General features: G+C 35.4%; 1 protein-coding gene across 2 annotated transcripts in view; it reads right to left on the bottom strand.

The window, feature by feature from the left end:
* The window catches only part of lin7a (lin-7 homolog A (C. elegans)), a 63,164-nt gene that overhangs the window by 27,116 nt on the left and 12,986 nt on the right, over nt 1-23,062 (bottom strand). For both annotated transcript variants that reach the window (XM_088647246.1, XM_088647247.1), the window contains exon 2: nt 4,975-5,093. In XM_088647246.1, the coding sequence (XP_088503372.1) occupies nt 4,975-5,093 (119 nt within the window). The remainder of the gene's footprint in view (nt 1-4,974; nt 5,094-23,062) is intronic.

Genomic DNA, 23,062 nt, shown 5'->3' with positions numbered 1-23,062 from the left:
TGCAACTTGCCAATCGCACGAAAGCTTGTTAGGTGCACTTTTACCCAACGAAGTCCAGGTGCAACAATGCCTGATCAGGTCACCTTTAAAAAGGCCTCAAAGCTTAGGTCACTGCAAGAAAATGGCCATACAGTCAGTTTTCTGTGCATTCCATAATGCCTCGAATGTCACCAGAAGCAAGGGAGAGGGACATTGGCATGCTGCAGGCAGGCATGTCATGTGCCAGTGTTCCCAGACACTATGGAGTAAGCTGCTCCACTGTGTCCCGACTGCAGAGAAGATTTCAGCAGACCAGCAGGACAGATGACCACCCAAGATCCAGTCGCCCTCGAGTGACCACACCAGAGCAGGACCAACACATCAAACTGGTCCATCTGAGAGATCGTTTCAGATCTGCCACCCGTACAGCTGCTGAAACTGCTGGCAGACACAATGCCCGCATCAGTGACAGGACAGTGACGCTCCATGCTGCTGGCCTTAGAGCAAGGTGACCTGTCAGGCCCTCTCCTCACACCTCCTAGACGTCACACTTGAACAGAGGCTACGATGGATTTGTCAGCAGTGGCATCAGGTCCTCTTTACGGATGAGTTACTCTTCAGCCTGTTCCACGCAGATGGAAGGGCCAGGGTGTGGTGGAGGAGGTGTTGTGTTTCATTTTTCCATCAGTATATATGCAGTAAATATCTGAAATGATGACCCCACAAATACCTGTAAGGAGACTGCTAAGATTTTTGGTTGCTTTTTTTAGATCTTCTTGTTACTACTTTAAGTATGCATGTGGTTAGTTTCTAAGCGTCCTAAAAGCAGACATATTAACACTCATTTCAAGTCCTTTGACCATATGAATGGATTCTCTGACATCCGAACATTAACTTAACCACTTTAAATCTCTAATGTTTGCTTTTATTTAAATTAAATAATTGCGAATCTTTCATTCATTGGCAAGAATGATTTTACCTAAGCAGTTGCTTGTAGTATACAAATTAGCTTAATGACTTACTGAAGTTTTAGCAACACATGTTGTACATTTACACTATCATTGTACATTTACACTATCAATACAAAATATGTGAGGAATTTAAATATGACATTGAAATTACTTAGGAAGATGAATAGAAAATGCTGAAGAAATTGAAAGGAAATAAAAAAGACTTATAAAAACTTTAGGGATGGGCAAACATCTGGCTGATGACATTTAATACTTTTAAAACTCTACTAGAAATATGAGAAGGGAAATGTTAAGCATAAAGAAGCTGCTTATGTAGAAGACTATCATTTTAACTAATGATGTTAAAATCATTTTCATTTTCTAGGCTCTAAGAAGTAATAAAAAGCAAACAGACTTTTAGTATATATACATAAAAGTGTTTAGGATATATACAACAACATTTTAATCAAGGAACTTTAAATTAAGCTGTACAACAGAATAAAGAGAATAATGAAAATGTTAGCTTGGAATCAGTTCAGATAAAAACTGTGTGGACTGAATTTCATGAGTGAATGAAATGGGTCATTTCCTTTGAGGTGAAAAGTGCTGTATAAATGCAAATAATTATTTTAGTTATTATAATTAATCATTAAGTATTCATAATCTGGGTGGCACAGTGACACAGTTGGTACATTGCCGCCTCATAGTGCTGGGGCCCAGTGTTCAATTGTTTGGGTCCTATCTACATGATGTTTGTACATTCTCCACATATTTGAGTGGGTTTCCTCAAAGTGCTCTGGTTTCCTCCCACTGCCCAAGGACATACTGGTAGGTGAATTGTCAAGTTTGTATCTGTGTGTTCTGTGACCCTGAATTGCTTAAAGCAGTTATTGAAAGTGATGGGGATTTATTCATAATCTTCAATGGCCTTGAAATCAATAACATTTTATTTCTTCAGAATGAACAGTGAAACATGTGAAAATAAACTCTGTGTACCATTCAGTGTACCAATATAATACAAATTATGTAAAGCAGCAGTTTGCTGTGTCATAGTTTCTCCACTGAATTGAAACTTTAACAACTTGGCTGTAATTTCACCAAAACACAGGTCTCAATTAGTTTCTTGTCCCACAGTATATTTCTTTCTATTGTTTCTTATAAAATGTCCTTTTGATACAAAGTAGTTTGTCACATTGAAAATTATTTAGATTTTTTTAGGATATGGACAGTGACATTATAGTATTTGTTATTATAGACTCTTTTTAAGATGATCATTTTTACAATATCTCTTCGTTGCAATATAACAGCATTTACCTGCTTTAAAACAGCCTGTCTGTCAAATATTGCTACAGTATATATTTTGCGGCTTCATTATTCACAGAAAATAATATACCCATACTCATGATTATAATACTTCCTCTTATAAACTTGTTGATATCTGTGCAATATTTCTTCACATGTTTCAAAAGCAATAATTCCTATCTATTTAACACGTTTGCTTGCTCACCAGTCCATTAAATAGGCTGATGTAGCTAAGTGAATAAATTAGGTGTGGTTAAATAATATCAGGGTCTGCTGCAGTTGTGTTATACAGTATATGTATTAATAACATTAATGGTTCTGTTTAACCTCTCTGTAATGAATTACTGTCAGAAGTCACATCTTATTCTTTAACTGTTCAGTCCATTCATTTATTATAAGAAACCATCTTAATCCTATTTGGAAATCTGTGTTTTCCAAAACGAATTCAGATAGATTATGCTTACTAGGGGTCTCTGTTCAACCATTTTTAAATACGAAATATGGCTAATATCAATACACTTACTGTACTGTACTTTTGGATACACTTACTGTACTATCCAAAAGCTGAGTTATGTACTCCTTAAGAAGCCAGGGCCCAATATATGTACTTTTTGAGTTGGAAATTGAAAGACACTTTAAGCAGCAGTCAGCAACTGTCCTGAGCCCTAGAGACAGCTGCTGACATCAGACACAGACGGAGAAGTCAAAGCCAGAAAAAAAAAATGTTGCTCTTTATACTGGGATTCCCTTTGATTTGAGTAGAAAGTTTGGATTTACCAACTAGTCATTTGCTTTGAAATCTGAATTATAATAATTTTGAAAATAGCCTAAGCCCGGGCTGTAGTCTTTAGTTGATCTGCATAAAAAACGCTTCAGTACTGAAATGTACTGTACCAGAACAGCTGAGTTACTGAATACCCCATACAGCTTTACAAAGGTCAACAAATGTTGTGTTTTTGCTGAGTTTGAAAGGGGGTGGAGAACAAGTAAAAGGGCAGAGTTATAAATGGTAAGTGATGGCCTAGTGCCAGTGACCCGGGCACATTCCATTTTCCTTAGCAAAATTAAGAAGAACAAGGAGGGGGCTTTTTGTCATATTTGCATAAATGTAATAGCTGTATTGACTGATGAGAAGGAAGAAATCGCTGCAAGAACATTATGGAAAGTTGCTGCACTATGGAGCAGTAAACACACTTGTGATGTAAAGAAAAATTATGCAGATCATATTTGCCTGGTTAAGAGTTTTACTATGAAACCCAATTCAAATCAAATCAAATCAAAGTTTATTTATCAAATGCACAACAAAACAGCGTGCAGCAGTAGTTGCTGGCAATGAAATGTTTTTTTCGTGAGCTCTCAAAAATCACAAGAATCACAAAAATCACAAAATTGAGGTTATGAAAATAAGGTTACACAATAATAGACGTAATAGAAATTGAATAAAACTCAATATGAGTAGAGCTGCTGTGTGTCCATGGTGTATGCAATATATACAAGTAGTGCAGTTATGCTGAATACAGTGAAAACTGTGTGTCCATGTAGCCATTACAGGTGATTTGCTAAAGGAGCTGCAGGTTGGCTATTTAGCAGTCTTATTGCCTGGAGGTAGAAGCTCTTCCATAGTCTGTTGGACTTGGACCGAATGCTTTGGTACCGTTTACCGGACGGTAGGAAGGAAAACAGTTTGTGACTGGGATGACTGGGGTCCTTGAGAATGGACCTGGGCTTCTTCAGACATCTAGCTGAGTAGAATCTAAAGTTAAGAATCCATTATCTTAAAAGCAACATGTTTTCAGCCTTCAGGTTTATGAACTTTAGAGAGCAGTTAATCGTTAACAAGACGCTTACTTTCAAAATACTGTATGTAAAGGTATTATGGCCAGAACCAACTTTCCAAACATTTTTACCTGATTATGTGCATGGAGAGATACCCTGTATACGTTATATCCCTGTGTTAACTTAAAATTGCTTAAGTGATTTTATATAAATTAAACAGAATTGCTGTTTAAATACAGCTTCCTCTGAACATGTTTTGAGCCTGTAGAAGCAAACAGCAATGACATGTGGGTATCGCAGCACGTGAATATGAAATGCAGCTGCTTTAAAGTCCTGCACAGCTATGGTTCCAATAATTACTCTCTTAATAACTGCAATAATTGTAACCTCTAATCACATCCTACACTTTGCACAGCTGTAAAGCATGCCTAGCTTTATGTAGTCCCTTAATCATTACGAATAAAAGCCATCTGCCCAGTGCAAGGTATAAGCCCAAAGCATAATATAACTGGCTCAGTCTCACAGTTGGCTGGCAACCAGTCCTTATTAAGTCCTAGTGGACTGACAACATTTAATTCTGTGTCATACCTAATGATTTATTTTTTCCAATAGCTTTGTATTTTACGTAGCTGACAGAAAAATGGACGTGTTGCTCTGTCACAAAATGTCTGAAAAACGGAAATGTTATCTAGTATATGATAGAAGACTGCATGACACCTGTGAGAATGATTAACTTTACATTTGCCTTTACAGTATTTTCTTTAGCATTCTCGGTTTTACACATTTGTGTGGAGGCCTGAATGAAAAGGCTGAATTTGTTGGTTTCTTATGTTCTGTGTCTTATTCAATATGGAAAAAGACAATGCCTCTGTGCTGCAGAACCTACAGTAAGTGACTCTATCATCTGCACATTCTAACCTTAACATTAAGCCCCTAGTAACATAATGATAGAAGCACATTGACATACCTCTCTGATTGCAGTACAGAACTCACTCTGGAGCACTTTCTTTAGTGACTGCAATTTAGAAACTGGTAAATCCCCAGACTCCTGCAGCTTCTCCAGAAGTTCAATTGCTCTGGCCACATCTAAATGGACAGAAGAATAATAAAGAACATCAATAGGATACATTATTAGAATGTCTTCATGGTGGTGAAAACAAATCAATACGGAGGGTGATGGAATTGGATTAGTTATGCCTGAGGCATAGAATACTATTATTCTGTGATTGAATTTGACCGTGGTAAGCATGAGAATGGGATAAATATGAGAAAATATTGGACGAAGGCAATGCCACAATAGAAGATAAAATCACCTTAGGATTACGAGATGTTATATTTATAAAGTATTGAATTCTACCTTTACATTTGTTTAACTCTTTAATAAAAGTTATTTGGGGAATAACTTTCACAAATACAGTAGCAATCACAATGTTTGTAATTTCTGCAATTCATAGCCATGCTTTTCCTTGTTACACTCCTATCTGCTTTATCTGCCATGTACAATATATACTGTACAAACAAACTATTAACACCATGATACTACATTAGTACCTACGTGAACAAGCTAAATTTTGTTATTATTATTGTTAATTATTTAATTATTAGTAGGCAAATCCTACCAGGTTATTAACACTCTTTTCTAAACCTATTAGGACAAAGATTTTAACCAATGTAGCTTCTAAAGTTTTGGAAGATGTTTGGACATTCAAAAGGACATTCCAGCTGAGTTTAAACTAAATGTAAAAATAGTATATAATCCTTTACTAACACTGGACTGACTTGAGACTTTTGTCCCGACTGCCCACAGTCAGAATCCAACCATACGCAAACAACCCTGCATTAATCCTTATCAGACCTCAGCCCTTTCCATTTCCAAACGCCATCGCATTCATTTATAAACCAACCAGACCTCTCCTTCCTCACCACAGCCTCATATTCCAAAATTACTTAAGCCTTCATCACTTTGACCTCAATGCTCAGTATTGGTTTTCACCTAGCGAAGCTACCCTTCTCTCTTGAGTTCTCCTTGTGACTTACCTGACTCCTGAATTGGCTTCCCAACCTGCGAACCTGTCTTTGACCACGGCATTTGAACTATGATTCGGATAAGTACACTCGGACTTTCTTATAACTCTTCTTGCAGTTTGCATAGCTATCAGTCACCGCATAGGGTCCCATCTGGCTAAAACTGTAATAACCTGCTATGACAAAATATGGAATTTTAAAATGCAAGATGTTGGATATTCAATCATTCAATATACTACTAACAGAAATGAGCCAATGAATGAGTAATTGAATAAAGCAAAGTAATATAAACTTGAATGTTACTTAATGAAAAGGATAACTACCACAGATCCCCTTCACATGATTAGAAAATGTCAGTCTCAGAGTACAGATTTTTGTTTGTACATGTAATGCCTAACAATAGGAGAAAATTATATGGGGTAAATATCCAAGCCTTGTGTTTTTTACAGGCACCAAAACTTATTCAGGTCAGATTTCAACAGATGCCAAAGGTATTAAAAAATTAGCCAAAGCAGGAAAACACGGTAATTTCTATTTGTCTTAAACAAGCTGATTGAAAAAGTGAGAAATGTTAAATGTACAGTATAATACAATATGCATAGGGTTTCTTGATACAATTCTCTGAATATTAAACCTGCACTTCAGCTCAGTATGAAGTTAACTCAGTAATAAACTCAGCATGTAGCCAAAACTATATTTGGACAACTACCTGACATTTTTCTATTAAAAGTCAATTTCAGCGCTACTTACTGTATTAAAGCTGCACTCTGAGAATATTAAACATGTAACCCACTGTGCTGAAGGACCATTCTACAGCTATGATACAGACACAATTGTTTTGTTATTTGTAAAGGAATTCAGAGCCTTCCAATAGTTAAGTATATCTTGAAAATCTTGAAAAGTATGTCTTTGTCATTTATGGCACTGAAGATGGAAAATGCTGACACCAAACTCTATTTTCGGCATGAATTCCCAGCACAGAAAATCCTCTACTTGTTGTGCCTTGAAGGTGATGTCTCTTAAAATCATAATGACCTAGCCAAACATGGCTCTCAAGTCATTTACAGTATGTGACTTGCAATATCCTTAATTCACTGAGCATTTCTCACATGATTTTAATATGTGGAAAAATTGATTCCAGAAGCATGTATCGTTTCTTATGGTAAGAAAAATGGATGTTTCCACTCCGCCTTCAATTGCTTTTTTAGTTTCCACATTTTGATGAATTGATGATCTCTGTGTGTCACTCTGGCTGCAGAGGGTGCTCCTTCTCTGTCCTGTCTCTTGTTTCCGGTGCTTTGCTGTCTTTCCGGTATCTCTCTCTCTCTCTCTGGGGATATATATTTCCGGGTCTTTCATTCTGCCTTGGCTCAGCATTGATGTTCGGATGTCCTGAAACCCGCCTAGCACCAGGTCGCCCCACGTCCACTTCGTGAGGGCATAGGTTTCTATACGACATTCCCTGAACAGCTGAGCCCGGGCTAACCCCCATCTCGCCGCTATGCATAGGGTCTTTTCGCTCTCCTGCCATTCCACGGTTAGTCCTTTCCGACATCTGTGACACAGTGTAGAGAAGAGAATGCTGTCCGGAGCAGTTTATAGCTGGTTGCAGTTCTCTGTAAATGTACTTCCCCCAAACCATACAATGGTACTTTCAATATCAGCGAAAACCGTTTTTTTGGGTAGCATTTATATTTGTGCTTAGTATCTTCATGTTCAAATCTCTCATAACAGATATCAAGTTATTTCAAATTACTTTTTGTAGTCAAGTTTCAATTTAAATTGACTATTTTGACTTAAATCCCGGCTCTAGTTTCCAGGAATTCCGCACAGTGTAAATATGATGTATGAGTTTATCGTACAAGCAATTTTAGACGCACAAAGCAATAGAAAGCCAGTACGTAGCAAATATGTTGTTTCTTTTTCCCTTTTTGTAAATAATTAAATCTTACCACTCATAGTCACATTCACACTGTGTAATACACAAGATCTCTGTGAGAACAGTGTCAAATCTCCATACTGTAGGCTGTAAACTAAAAAAAATGTAAACTATAGTGTTAATGATGCTAATGTTACGATAGAAGTTACAGCATTTTTCTTCTCCCTTTTGTCATTATGTATTAATTATTATTACCGTGCATCTTGTGTTCCTTTCTTTCCCTATTAGCAAAAATAAAACTGCCTGGTCCTTATCACTGATATTGTTATTGTTGCAGATAATACAGATATAGCTTTTCATCACTGTCCTCCAAAGAATTGTCCTTCCAAAACAACTGTGTTGGTTAGCAATGTTTTTTTCATAATTGCAGACTCTTAATTATTGTCTTAGCTCACTGTGGTTTAGGCATGCATCTCCTTAATTGGCAGATGAGGGTCAGCTCACAACAATGTCTCTTCTCTCTTTGCTCAAGCTCATTATTGCCTGAATTAACTCATTTGAATCACATCCTCAGTAAGAACACAGTCTATTAGGAACTTCACATTGAGATAGCAGCATAAATGCATAAATTTGGTGGGATAGTGAACATTAGACTAAAAAAGTCTGGAAAAGATTATGTAAAAAATATAAAAAAGCCAATTCATATTTCACATTACAAATTGTCAATATGGTTGCCCATAAACTCACTAAGAAGTACACTAAAGGAAATCTTTATTGTGGAAAAACTCTCTCAGATACAAAGATGGTTGTTCTTTAAACAAACTACCAACTAATGCCATGATGCCCTTTATTTATATACGAGACCTAAATACACACATGAAAATGTGCAATTCCTAAACAATTAATAATTCATCTCTAATGTAGTAATAGATTTCTTTAATGGCTTCTAGTGGCAAGTCACCATTGTCTGTTTTTCCTAGCTTGCCATACTGATTAATAACATTTGTATAAAAATGAACTGTTAGATCTAACACAGTATAATATCAACATCAACATGATAACTGGTTGTAAGGTATCTCATCAGAATGTGACATACCTACTGTATAAAGGTCTATATAACTGTAGGCAATAATATCATTGGAGTGTTTTAAATGTGTGGTGAGCGCTTTGAAAATTAAGGGAAATAAAGACAAGACCAATACAAATCAAGCTTTATCTAAAGAAGAATCAATAAATTGCAACCTCACATTTACTTGATTGCAGATTTATGAAACTGGTATTGTTTACAACAGAATAGGTTGAGAAAGAAAACCCAAACTATACAAAACCAAACCATCCAATTTTATATGTAGTAGGTGCTAGTCCAGTAGGTAAGTAACAATACTGTCAGTAAAGGAAACTAATGTCTTCAAGAATACTATGATACACATTAATACAAAATAGTCTCAATAGGTATGAAGCTGCTTGTCAAAATTTGCATTATGTGTAGTCTTTGGATTCCTCTCCTCAGTAAAGACTGAATTTATGTGCTATGTTGGGCTGAGAACGGCCAAGTTCTACTGGAATGGCATCTTTAATGTAATATAGATAATTCATACTGAGGAATTTCAAATCAGTTTGAATTTTCATAGATCTCTTCTCTTACTAACAGTACCAGTTTACTACTTCAAACCTCTCTCCAGGATGTTACCTAGAGTACTGAATGAAATGAGTGAAGTTTTTTTAATGTACGAGTTTCCTTCCTAGAAACTATAGTGTCGATCACATATTAAAAAAAAACTCTTCAGTGATATCACCATCAATCCGTACCATACTGTATATAGGATTTGTGGTAATCATCACCTTTTGATAGGTTTCCTGACAAAAGTGACATTAGACCTGGTGACCAGGTCTAGTGCATGTGATCTCATTACTCCTATCCTGGAGTCCTTGCACGGCTTCCTGTCAAGTTTCATGTCGACTTCAAAATCCTTATGCTCAACTATACGGCTCTGCATGGCTTGGCACCTCAGTACCTGTCTGATCTATTATCACCCTACTCCTCATTTCGCAACCTTCGCTCCTCTAATTCTGGTCTCCTAACTGTCCCCCAAGCCCGTCTACATTGTATGGGTGACAGGGCCTTCTCCTGTTATGCCCCTAAGCTCTGGAACTCTCTCACCAAAGCTATCAGAAAATCACCTTCTCTAAACTCCTTCAAATCCAGACACAAAACCTTTACTTAACTGGTTCCATTCTTTACCCCTCAGCTCCTACTGTACTTAGTACCACCATCTACTGTCTCCTCTGCGTATTGTCATCGTGTTTATCATGTTTATTTTTAATTATTGTTGTTGCTGTTGTCATTCTGTAAAGCGCTTTGAGAAGCTTTTAAAGGTGCGACATAAAATAGTTTATTATTTTACAACTGTATGTCAATATTATACTACAGCATATTAGTTAACATTTCAATTTCAGAAAAGAACACTAATAAGGCTTTATTTAGATTAATATCCCAAATTAATCTTTTTCCATAATTATTTCCAGTAATATATATATATTGTGTAATCCTTTTTTTAACATCTAGACTACAAAATATATAAAAAACAAACATTAGTGGTATTGATGGATACATTAGTGATATATTGATAGTGAAACACATTTTGAAGTGTCAAACCAGACACACCAGTGCTGCTTCTGTACTGTAAATAAAAGGACACATCAGCTGACTTGATTGTATCCAATTAACGGTACATTCAAGGTCTTCGTAAACTAGTGTTTAGAATGAAGGTTTCAACTTTTCATTTAATAACGGAGAAGCTTTTGTGACTGTGACTCTGGCATTCAGTTTAGCAACAATTAGTAAGTATGATAAACGATGCATGCATCCTTTCTGTGAAGTAAATGAAGCAGCCTTTAAGTCTGACACCTTTTAATTGTGATAATGGAACCAAAATAATCTTGTCTTAACACTGTCACAGTCTAGAGACAATGCACCTCTCTTCAATATTTCAAAATAAAAGACTAATGGATAAAATAACATTGAATTATGAAAATAGGTCAATGCGATTATTATTGTTATTATTATTATTTGCAAAATAAAAGTTGTATTGCATAGATCTCCAAATATTTTTTCCATGTCTATTTCTTTAATGGGCTTTCTTCATGTGTTACTTGTTGCTTGTTAGACTCCTATAGTATGTTTCTGTTTTCTATTTGTGCCAATTTAAATAAGCCATACATTATGTAAACTGCATTCAAAAGCAAAACATCTCCATTGCAATTTTATTTAGGCTTTTATCTTTCATTCTGAGCACATCGCCAAGCTATTATTTTAAACTCTACATAATATCTCAGCACATGGTACACTACATTACCATGTTTCATAAGAATGTCAGACAGGGTCTAAACCTTTGCTCAGATAGAGCTACTGCATTGTTTTGTTTTTAATAGCAGCAAATTGAACTTGTTCACTCCAAAGGAACTTGTCTATGTTTTGTAATGTTGCCTGGTTGCACTATATATTGAAGCTGAGATACTGTAGTTATAATGAAACCCAGAGGCACCCTCGCAGAAACATTTTTAAATAATGCAGAAGTTATGAAAGGTTTGGTAATGAGAAAAAAATCAATTGTAGCGGCAAATAGAAGTATTCAAGCAAAAGTACCTTACTTTTAATTAATACTACATTCGTTTTAATATCTTCTTAAGTGACAGTTAAAAGTGGTTCATGAATGAGCAAAGGCAAAATCGACCGTATGCTAAAAATAATCCTGGGCTGGCAAGTCTAAACACAGTCCAGTCAAAGGGAAATGGTTTATGTCAATACCATCTTTCATTTAAATCTTTTTACAAGTTTTGCGTTTTATTTTCAAAAATACAAAAGTGAATTTCATTGCTTATTTTATACATTCCCAGTGGAAATCAAACAATTCATACAGTATGTTATTTTGCACAAATAATCAATTAAGAATTATAGGTGACAGGCTGGGAAAACACTTAAATCAGTTCTTGATTTAAACGCCTGTATTGAGGTTACACAATTATAATGTCATAGCATTATTTGAACAATAATTCATAATCTTCTTAATTTAAAACTAATGCTTAATCTGGTCAATCTGAAACAAAATTCAGTTTATACAGGTGGATGACACAGTTAAATTAAAACAGACCAGGCATATGTTTTGATAATGGTTTCTTTATTTATAGAGAAACAGCAATTATCATATAGCACTGATTAAAAAAGGATGGGTATTAAACCAATCTATAATGGTTTGTCCCCAAACAGCATGAAATTATAATGTGACTGATAGATGCAGTTTGTGAGAGAGGCTGTGAATATTATTATAATAGAAGAACATTTTCGGGAGTTTGTATTGATTAATAATCCCATTGTGTGAAGAAATAAAGATTGATTTAGTTTGAAAGAGGAATTTGTCATATGTCATAATGCTTTAATATTTTTCATTCCTAATCAGCCAGAAACTTGCATTTATTTTACAGAGTAATACAAATATTTTCACTTGATTGAATATGTAGAATAACTTGGCAACTAATAAACGGGAAATTCATTGCACAAGTTCCTAAGATAAATTGTGCTCTTTGGATTCTGGACTGAATATTTGAAAACTCATTTTAGCAGGTCTATTTTTGGCTTTTGTATAATTTCTGAATAATTGTGAATAAAAGGTATCAACCAAAACAGCTAGATTTTTGGCCAAACAAATTAAAATTATTGTTTATGAAGTGGCATTCACAAAGCCAGTGGAATTTCATCCACTCAAATCATAGAGATTCATATATTCTATATTTTTTGTTTCCTCAAGGCTGATTATCATTATAATGCTGTACTGCTGAGCATTATTATGTTATTTTTTGGTTCCTTTTATAATTGTGTTATCATTGAAATCCCCCTGTGGTATGCAGTTAATCATTACTGCTGTCTTGTTGATTACACAGATGTTCATTAAATAACTCGACTGTCCACATAAGTAGAATACTGTGCCACACTCCCTCAGCAGCTTTAAGAAAATAACCACAAAGCTTGCACTTCTTTCACAGGTTGGTTTGAATTCCTTAAACTCTTAAATATATTCCAAAATGTAGTATTTCACTCCTTAATTAAGAATTAAAGTCCTTTAGAGTCTGCCATTGCTGAATCCAAAAAAACAACTGATTAACAATCCTCCCTTATCAGTTATTCACCTTTTTGTAATGTATCATGTAATAGAAGACTGCAAGGCACATGTCTTTGACATCATTACAAAGTATTAAAATATTTTACTTTTTTGAATTGGCTCTGTCATTTCCTCTACATGAGTGACATGGTGGTGCAGTGGTTAGCATTGCTGCCTTGCAGCACTGGGGCCCTGGGTTCAATTGTGCATGGAGTTTGTACACACTCCCTTTCTTCAGATGGATCTCTTCTGTTTGCCCCAGATTCCTCCCACACTCAACATTCAACAGTGTAGCATAGTGTTTCTCCATTCTCACAAGAGCACTTTGAGCATCCCATCTTTGTACTCCTGCCCTTCAAATGAGCAAAAACATACAGTTCGAAAGTTACAGTTCAAAAATATGCTTGTAGGTTAATTGACCCTGGTGTGAGTATATGCGTGTCTGTGTGTGTCCTGTGATGGACTGGTGACCTATTGTGTACCTTGCCTTCCACCCATTGCTTGCTGGGATAGGCTCCAGCGCCCCCGCGACCCTGAATTGGTAGAAGCAGGCAGAAAATGGATGGATGTTCTCTGCACATGTCTCTTACTTCTGTATCCTCTATCAGCCTTTCTGAAGTGTTAAGATTGGGAGTTTATACCCCTAGGTAAAGTCATTATGAGAACCATAAGCAACTTAGAACATCTGGACTTAATTATTTAGTTAAGCTTCTGTGAATTTAATGTTTGATGTCAAATGACTGAAAGCAATCAACAAAAAGTACTTGTTTGACTGAGATGCACAAATTGTTATAAGAAACGTTATGCTTGTTCAGATCAATGGATTTCAGGGCATCGTAGGTTCAGGATTATTATGAAGAACCAAAACATACAGTACTAAGTCTTTGAAATTTTGTGCATGGATGAATCATGTACTGAATTATCACTGAAGAGCCAATCTATGTATGTATATACAGTAATGTATATACACTTCAGTTCTACTGTATAGCTCATTATGTTGCTCTGTGATGCTTTCTTAAAAACTTACTTGTTTAGCATTTGATGTCCACATACTACCACAATGTTTGTAGTTTTGTTTCTGAACAATATACTTTGTACTATAAAAACAATATACTTTGTACTGTAAAATGAGTATGGACCCACACTCTTTTTGATAGTACTGTATGTGGCCTTTCTTATTTAAGTGCTATATCAGCTATTTCACGATGACAATAATATATTTAAGCTTCAATGTCTGTAATTATCTCATCTTTAGTAACTTGTAATGTTCGTATCATTATATGCATTGCAATGTCATGTTTAATGTTGGTAGAAGTTAAAAATGATATTTTGAAAATATTGAAAAGGTCAATAATGAGTAGGTAATAAAGTACGTTGTGAACACTGTATACCATATTGGAATAGGTAGAGGTTAATGAAAAATAGAAAGAAAGACAAAACACAACAGGTGAAATATGTTTCTATTTTTGCTTTTTCATTTACAACCTGCATGCTGACAAAGTTCCCCATTCAAAACTATGTATTATATTACAGCTCCTTAGGCTTATGTAACAGTGAAAAGCAAATAAGCAGTAAGACAGTGATAATACAATAAGACAGTACATTTCCCATCTTGAAGGAGCTAGTGAGAATTATAGGCCAAAGCTATTTTAAAAGAGCTCAGGTGGTCGTTCTCTATACAGCACTTTAAGATGGCAAAAGCAATTCAGTTGAAAGTGGAAATCCTCAAGCAAAAGCTGATAAAGCTAGAAATACAGCTACTGACAACATTTATGTGCTTCTGACTCACTGCTGACAAAATGAAGCTAGTTCTGACATTGACTACAAAGGTTTGCCTCAACGAATAGCAGGACATACCGCACTGACACATGGTAAGACAAATATTGGACGTGACATGCCTACTCTAAAAAAACAACTGCCAATTTCATCTAGTTATTTTTCTAATAAAAGAGAGAGCTTTTTATAGGGAATATTATAGTGGTGATGATGTGTCCTCTTTAAATCTAGTTGTTTTCTTAGATATAATTTGACTGCATTTCCAGCTCTGCAGGATGCTCTTAAAATAATTCAATATAGTAGCTGTTAGATTTTATATTCTGACTCTGGCAATCAATGTCAATGGGTTTTTGAAAAGCTTCTGTGATATTGAATATTAACACGTGTGTCACAGCATAAAAAACAAATAGAAAATGATTATTAAAAGAAGACAATAAAAGTATGCAATTGTTTTTTTCCATAAAATAAGATACCCACCTCTTTAAACAATTTGTGAATAACACTAAAACCGAATCAATAAATTTTCAGCAACAGGCTGAAGCATCTTTGAAGATCGTCTTCGTAATTCACATGTAAAGCTAGATGACAAGTATGTTGCAAATATAAAGTAAAATCTTTCCATATTAAGGTTTTGTGGCTTTTTAATGATATCTGTATACTAAAAATAATAGAAAAGAAAACGCTTAAACAATTCTTTACATACATATAAGGGAAATGCAAGGGAAAAGAGCATATTATTAAACAGATGGCCACAAGACTCAATTATACATGTTTCCTTCTGAAGACATTTATACAAATCTGAAAAGAACATGCAAAAAAAAACAAAATTGGGTTGGAAAAAACTCATGAACAATTAATTAAATTATGTGCAACCAGAATCAAAGTATTAGGCCAAGAGGAGAAGAATGCCACCAAATCTAATCATTTTAACATAATTTTGAAACACTGGAATTGGGGCAAATACAACAGACCAAGTTCATACAAAAAAGGTACTAATGATGTTCTGAAGATAAGAAATAGTATCTGACCACACTGAAACAGCTCTTGCACTAGCAAAATGTAATATATCCATAATTCTTAATATTATTTCATAAAATTAATGTAAATACTTGCAAACCTAAGGGCATTTCATTCTCCATCTAAACTCTTAAAATCATTTTTGGCAAAAAGACCCCATTACTGAAGATTGATGATAACTTGGGAGTCATCACTGAGAAGGTACTTTTGAGAACATCGCGAAATAGTCATAACAGTCACATCTGAAGGCTCCCTCATTACCTATACAAAAGAGCTCTATCACAGGATATTTGTAAAATGTGTAGCTGAGGGTACAAGCTTAGTCCTTCAAGATCAGAGAAGGCTGAGAGCAATTTTCATCTAGAATCACTAGTATGGTGTTTAAAAAAAAGGGTTTTTTTTAGAAGAAGGGAGAGCATTGCCTCAAACAATATTTCAATGGGATAAACATCCAGCTTATCTACTTGCAAATCCTATATAAAGGTAATTAATTTTAGACAAGAGAAAAAAGATATATTACAAAAAAACCAGACCTCTTGTAGCTGCTGAATGGTGTCAAACAGTATATGCTGGAACTCTATATGCACGAAGAGCTGAGTGAAGTCTGAGATACTGTACTGTACATAAAATAGGAAAACCATTGAGAACAAGCTTCCCTCAGATCCTGACATTTGTGCAGGCGGTATTCATCAAAGATAGCACCACTAGTATGAACATTTCCTGTAGACACAAATATTGTATGTACACAAGACTTAGACTCTGTAAGAGTTAATTACTTCCGTCTTAAGAGATTTTGAGGGTCAGAAAAATACTTTTCTTTCCTTCAAATGTCAGGAGAGCTTGCAATTATTAGGCCTATTCAAAAGGAGACAGAACAGAAGATCCAGGAATATATTTGGCTTTATTAGGCTTAATTGGGCATACTCCAACTATATCCTGAACACCCTCAACTAAAACGTCCAATATTAAAAATAATCAAAAGCTTTTGAAGCTCTGTAAGGTCATCAGACAGACCTTTGTTCGCTTAGTGAATCCATAGCAGGATTATTTTTTTCTAGATAATCTAGTAGAAGTGAGATAGGGATGGGTGCTACTGCCTCACTGACAGGTTCAGTTTTGGACTGGGGTGCCTTCTTTTGTGAAGTTACCCTGTCACAATATGCAACACTTCTAAAATGGTTCTAAAACGGATGCATTGCATCCTGTATTTCCGGAATAGGCTCCAATTTGCAGTGAACCTTACTAATAATAAGGGACTTTCTCACAATAGGAAGATGGATGATATGGGGATCATGGAAAATAAGAAATTAATGTTCAATTAAATTTTTTTTAATTGAAATTAATATTATTAATTTTTATAGGAAAAACCTTGAGACAGAGGTTCTAATGGAATGCAAAACGTTTGGACAATAAGAGTTGACTGCCTTCTTCATTATCTCATGCATAAACTATACTAATTACATTTCAGGAAGTGTCATTGTAATATTAATGTAGTTAGAGACACCTGAAGAAGGCTCCACGGCTGAAACGTTGTGTTCTCTTTCTTCTTTTTTTCAGCATGGAATAAACCTATTACTTGTTCCTTTGCAGCCTACGCATGCTGACGCAGCTACCCACCTGAACTACATATTACTGTATACTGCAATAATCCATGATTCTATACCGACAAAATCAAAAATCAATCCTTTCTGTGTCGACTCCTGAGCCACAAAACATGCCATCCATTGTAGCAACTGTGGGTAGACAAAAATCATTCTTATGATCATATTTCAATGATTGCAAATCACCATACTAATGGCTACGTGCAATACAAGTCAAAAGTATTTCAGTGATACGTATGGTTACAGTACTTTATTCACACTGTTCTAACAAAAAATAAATATGCAATGAGTTCACAACTTGTCTGTATCATCCAGGGATGTCCACAGAACTGAAAAACCCCCTGCATGACGAGAAATGTTCTTGCACAGTTTGGACTTCAAAGCAGAGGTTCAACAGTGTTGCAAATATATCCAAAAGTTTCAATGTGTCAAGCTGCAGCCAAGTGCGGCACATCAGGGCAATGGGGAATGGTCTCTCTCACTGGAATAACATTTCAAGTCTGCTCATCTATAACCTTCAAACAGCAGAGCGGGAAGTCTTAGAACTAATTGACACTTCAATTACATTTACTGTAGTATAAAAAAATAACCCTTAGGCAGGCCAAAGAGTTCTGGAATGTTTATGCCAGCTTGAAACTCATACCGGGACAATCCATTTTATGTTTCCTGTCCTAAGGTTATTTATTACTAATGATTCTCTGGCTGTACTCATCTTTATTTGAGATGCAATAACAAATTAGATGATGAGATGGCATCCATCTTTATACAATTTGAGCTGTGTCGAACAGTTTCACAAGTTATGTACAATACGTTTTTCTAATGCTGACTCCACTGAACAAGATTACTTCTATGTCTGGCAGTATAACTGAATTAAACTTCATTTACTTTAACTAGATACATGCGTAAAGGATAAGACACACATTTCTGGTGAAATGTACTGACTCTGCACGAACAATGCTGGTGTAAAATTAAATTTACTGTGGCTCACAGAGAGGTGTGCATTACCAAATTAGGATGTATGTTATGTATTGGTTTTGTTCTTGACAGCAGGAGATTTAATCTGTTTTTCATTTCCTTAAAACACAAGTAGAGAAAGCATATGAAAACTGAGACTGAATGTAGAAGAGGAATGATGAAAATGTCCTACATTACTTTGAACAGACTATTCTGTGAATTCGGGATATGGAGCTACAGTAAAGTTAAAGCATTGGACAGGAAGAACCCAATAAGTAAAACAGGATCCTTCCAGCTTGCGGGTGCTTTACAGCTTACATAATATCATGTTGAAAACATTGCAAACTTAGCAGCAGGTGTTGTACAGTATAACCTCCTTGATCAATAATTAATACAATACTGGCAGCATAAACCTAGTCATCATGCTGTAGTGGGATGTTAAGCCACTCTTCCTGTGAAGCTGCAGGCAGATGTTGAACGCTGGTCAGTCCTGCTCTGTTTATGGCATTTGTTATGTCCATCAGCAACGGTAAACGACCTTTTGCTAAACCAACCACAGCTATGGGTAATTCCAGCAAGCGCCAGCGCACTGATCAATTATCCAATCACGACACCACACTAATTACCAAACCCTCCACTTCCCAGGATATTTAAACCCTCATTTCCCTCAGGTCTGTGCTCGGTATAAGGCTCTATCCCTGGAGCTCCTATCTCGCCATTGTTATAGAGACATTCTCTTTTGGATTGTTACTCAGGTCTTTGAAATATCTTCCTTCGTCCCTCGACTCCGACTACAGCTTTGCGATTTGGATATCTAGCCTTCGACCTCCTCTGACGGAAACCCTGGTCTTCGCCATTGAACCTTCGTGCCTTGACTCTGACTTCAGCCCAGCAATTTGGAAAAGTAGCCAACAATCTCCTGAAAACCTTCAGAACAATGCACAGGGTCCTTCCTTTACCAAACACAGTGTCCATTACAGCTTTGTTGACTTGGTAAGACAGATGTTCCACACACTTGTGTTAGGAGAGAAATCCAGACATGACAAGACCTCAACATCGTTTTTCTTATGTCTTGTTTTTAGTCATAGCACAGTATGGTCTTGCATGTTATACATTATTGTCTTTAACCTAGTCTGTCATCAGCTAGATAGCATTCATCAGTGTGTAAAACACTCTACCACCCTTAGTGCTGCCAGCTCAGATGTTCTCTGGCTCACAGGCAATAACAATTACGTCTTAACACGTTAACCCTGAACTGCCTCAGAGCATGCAGGTCATCCACATGAGTCTCTTCTTTCAAGAGTTTCTTGTACTGGAGCCACTGCAGTCTGAAAATAATTATGCAGATAAGGCATCACTGGACAGGCTGCTGATTGTTGAAAAACAACATTCTCTTGGCATGGTCTCTCTCAAACAGACTGCTTTCCATCATATCAATAGCAACCTACTGTGACAATGGTGATCCTCATTAGTCAAATGGGTCATAGTAGTATTTCTGTTATTCTTGTAACTCATGTCTTTTGAATGGCAGATTGGCAAAATATACAGATTCTTGATTCAGTCATTTTGGTCTTTTCAATTGAACTCAATCCTAAGCTCCTATAATTTTGATAAAATCCTATTATTCAGGTCAGAATTTCATTTTTCCAAAAAAAGAGTACTAATCAGCAGTACAATCAACAGGTCTACTATTTTAGTAAGACTTCCAGTTTAAAATGTAAACAAAATTATGTACTGGTATATGTCCAATGAGCTACTAAAATACAAAAAATGCCCCATTTAGTTTTCACTGTGCATACTGTAGGTTTATTTGATGGTTTTGCCAATATAAATCAGTTTCTACGGTACTAAAATATTCATCCTGAACTAAGCACCCTCACAGGGACTCACATTTTATCAAGAACCTAGCCTTTGGTTCTACTACATTAATGAAAATGCCATTAGATATTTCAGCCCTGATTGTTCATTACTTAGATACCCAATTTCCAGTGAATGTTTCTATTGAATATCAAAGTCAAAAAGAGCAAGGTATTTTTCTGCATTTATTAATATATTTCATTGCTATCTATAAAGTACTGGACTTTAACACTGATTTATTTTGCGTTGTCAAAATATATACAATGATTATTATGACATGTCTGTAGTTATTATCATTTTACCTGTTTATATTTTTATTTTAATTTAGCAAATTAACTACAAATTACTCACAAAATGTACAGTATGTGAGAAATCATATATGACATTATTTAACTTTCCTTCATTAAATATACTTTTCCTTCATTGTTATATATTGTTATATATTTGATTATTGCATTATGCAAAGTGTTAATCAGCATTAGTTATATAAATGAAGAACATTAAATAACTTAAAAAAAAGATTTTCAACACTCAACTGTTTTGATTTCTCACTGTAAAATCAAAATGTTGTGCTTTTAGATTTTCTGATATTGCTTTTTCCATGCTTGACGTTCTTTATGAAACTCAACAAAATCAATTGTTTTACTCCTGTGGCGCTCCACTTAGAATTTTTGTCAAAAAGAGCTCATCGCCAGGCACAATTCCAATAAATTAAGTCTGACAGAAATCAAACCAGAGAGGACCCAGACACCACGTTCCAAGTTTAGTCATGTGATCTACCATCCTGGCATGGAGTGCCACTGGCAAGAACTGTGCCTTCAATATTAATTACTTGCTGACTATGAGCATAATACATTTTTATTCCCCCCTCAGCTACTTTACAGTATCTTTAAGATTTACCACATTTCTAATGTATTCAATTAGACTTCAAGTATTCTCTTCAGCATGATGATAATTCTGAGATAAATCATGATAACATGGCAACGCACCTATCAGACAGCATGCAGCAGATGCTACAACCCTAGAGCTCACTGAACACCAACGACTCACAAAGCACGAGGCAGCTCATTTTTTAACTACACTAATTATATACCTGAAGAATGATGCATTGTTCTTTATCATCATTGCAACAGAATTGGATGTTGATTATTTTGTGCAAAAGGTAAATGTTCCTTTTTTACCTGATTACAAATGTAATAATGTTGTATTTTGTATTAATAAATCCTTGTTCAAACATTGTTAAAAAAAATCAAAAACCACAATCATTATCATCTCTGTATTTTACAAAACATCTTCAATATTAAACATCCCAAAGCACTGTATGTAAAAATAGGAAACAACAGCAAAAGCGTATAAAATGTAAAAGAAAAAAGTATTAAATACTGTACAGCTGCAAGCAGTAACCATAGGAAGCCAAGGTAACATACCTTTTCATGGGGAACTAAGCTATTAGACATGGCATGAACAGCTTCCTCTACTGTACCTTTTGTAGTCCAGAATAACCAAGTTCTTACTCTATAGGCATTGTATAGGTATGAGAAGATTTTCCATATGACCTTTAGGAAAGGCAATTTTTACTAGAGAATATGAGGATTCCTAAAATAAGAAGGTAAAAGGATTTTGATTGTGACCTTCAGGAAAAATCAGAGGTCACAGGGATGAGCTCTTCATTTGCTAGAGCACTTACTGTTCCTATTAGTGTTATAAGAAACTTGAACTTGAAACCATGTTCATATGTATCCTTATTGTGGTTTTAAAAGCAAAATTTTAATATGAGTAGTATGATACTTCAAAGGTCTTACCAGATCATCTGACCAATCAGATTTAGGTGTAGACTGTAACTATTTCATTTTGATTATCACATGCCTGATGGTATTCTACTCTCTTTTTAAGCAAACAAGATGTGCTATTGAAAAGCTGTCATCAAAGCTCTACTAGCAGTTCCTTAAGACAGAAATAATATCAATTGGCTGAAAAATTGTTAAAGTAGTGCCCAGACATAGAAAAGATGGCAATATTGAACCAAGCAATAATTGACAATAATTAGAACTAATCTAGATGTAAATGGGCACTTAGGGAATAAACATCATAATATTAGAAAAGGTAGATCTAGCTTAGCTTGAAATGTTGGGAGTCCTTTGAACAAGCAACTACAGTAATGAGAACACAGGGCAGATAAAGTTCTTTGTAAAATTTTCATAATTAATCAATTTCAAAGATTGCAGGCCAGCTTTCAAAAATATTGTGTGTGTTTGATTGAGAACTGGCAATTGGATATAAAACAGTAAAGATAAGCAGTCAATGCATTTATTTGGGTGATGTAATCTGTATCAGGACCATTGCTCTTTCTGATTTTTACCAATTAACTCAGTTTACACCTGGCAGCTGACACGAACAAGTGCAAGGTGTTACAGGCAGGTTGAAAATTAGATATAAAATAAATTGAGAAAGTTCAAACATTGAGTTTGCAACAGCTAGTTATGCAAGACTTAAGCGTTTATGTGGAAACATCACTCACATCTTCTATAAGACAATGGGGAGAAGCAATAAGAAATGCAAATACCATGTTTGGGTAAACTAATTCCTCATTTTAAAAATGGTTCCAGGTACAATTAAAGTTTTTCACTACAAATAAATCTTGCACTAATCCATGTACTCTATATTACCAGCCCAGACTATCATCCCCTCACACAGCAAGCCGAACACAGTCATGTTTGAATTTTATTTTTTGTTGTGTATTGTAGCATACTCAGAGGGCAGCTATGTTTGTGACATTTTCCTCAAAAAATG

The sequence above is a fragment of the Lepisosteus platostomus genome, chromosome 9 (assembly GCF_059453375.1).
Source record: "Lepisosteus platostomus isolate fLepPlt1 chromosome 9, fLepPlt1.hap1, whole genome shotgun sequence".
Lineage (NCBI taxonomy): Eukaryota > Metazoa > Chordata > Actinopteri > Semionotiformes > Lepisosteidae > Lepisosteus > Lepisosteus platostomus.
This window is presented reverse-complemented; position numbering and strand designations above follow the sequence as displayed.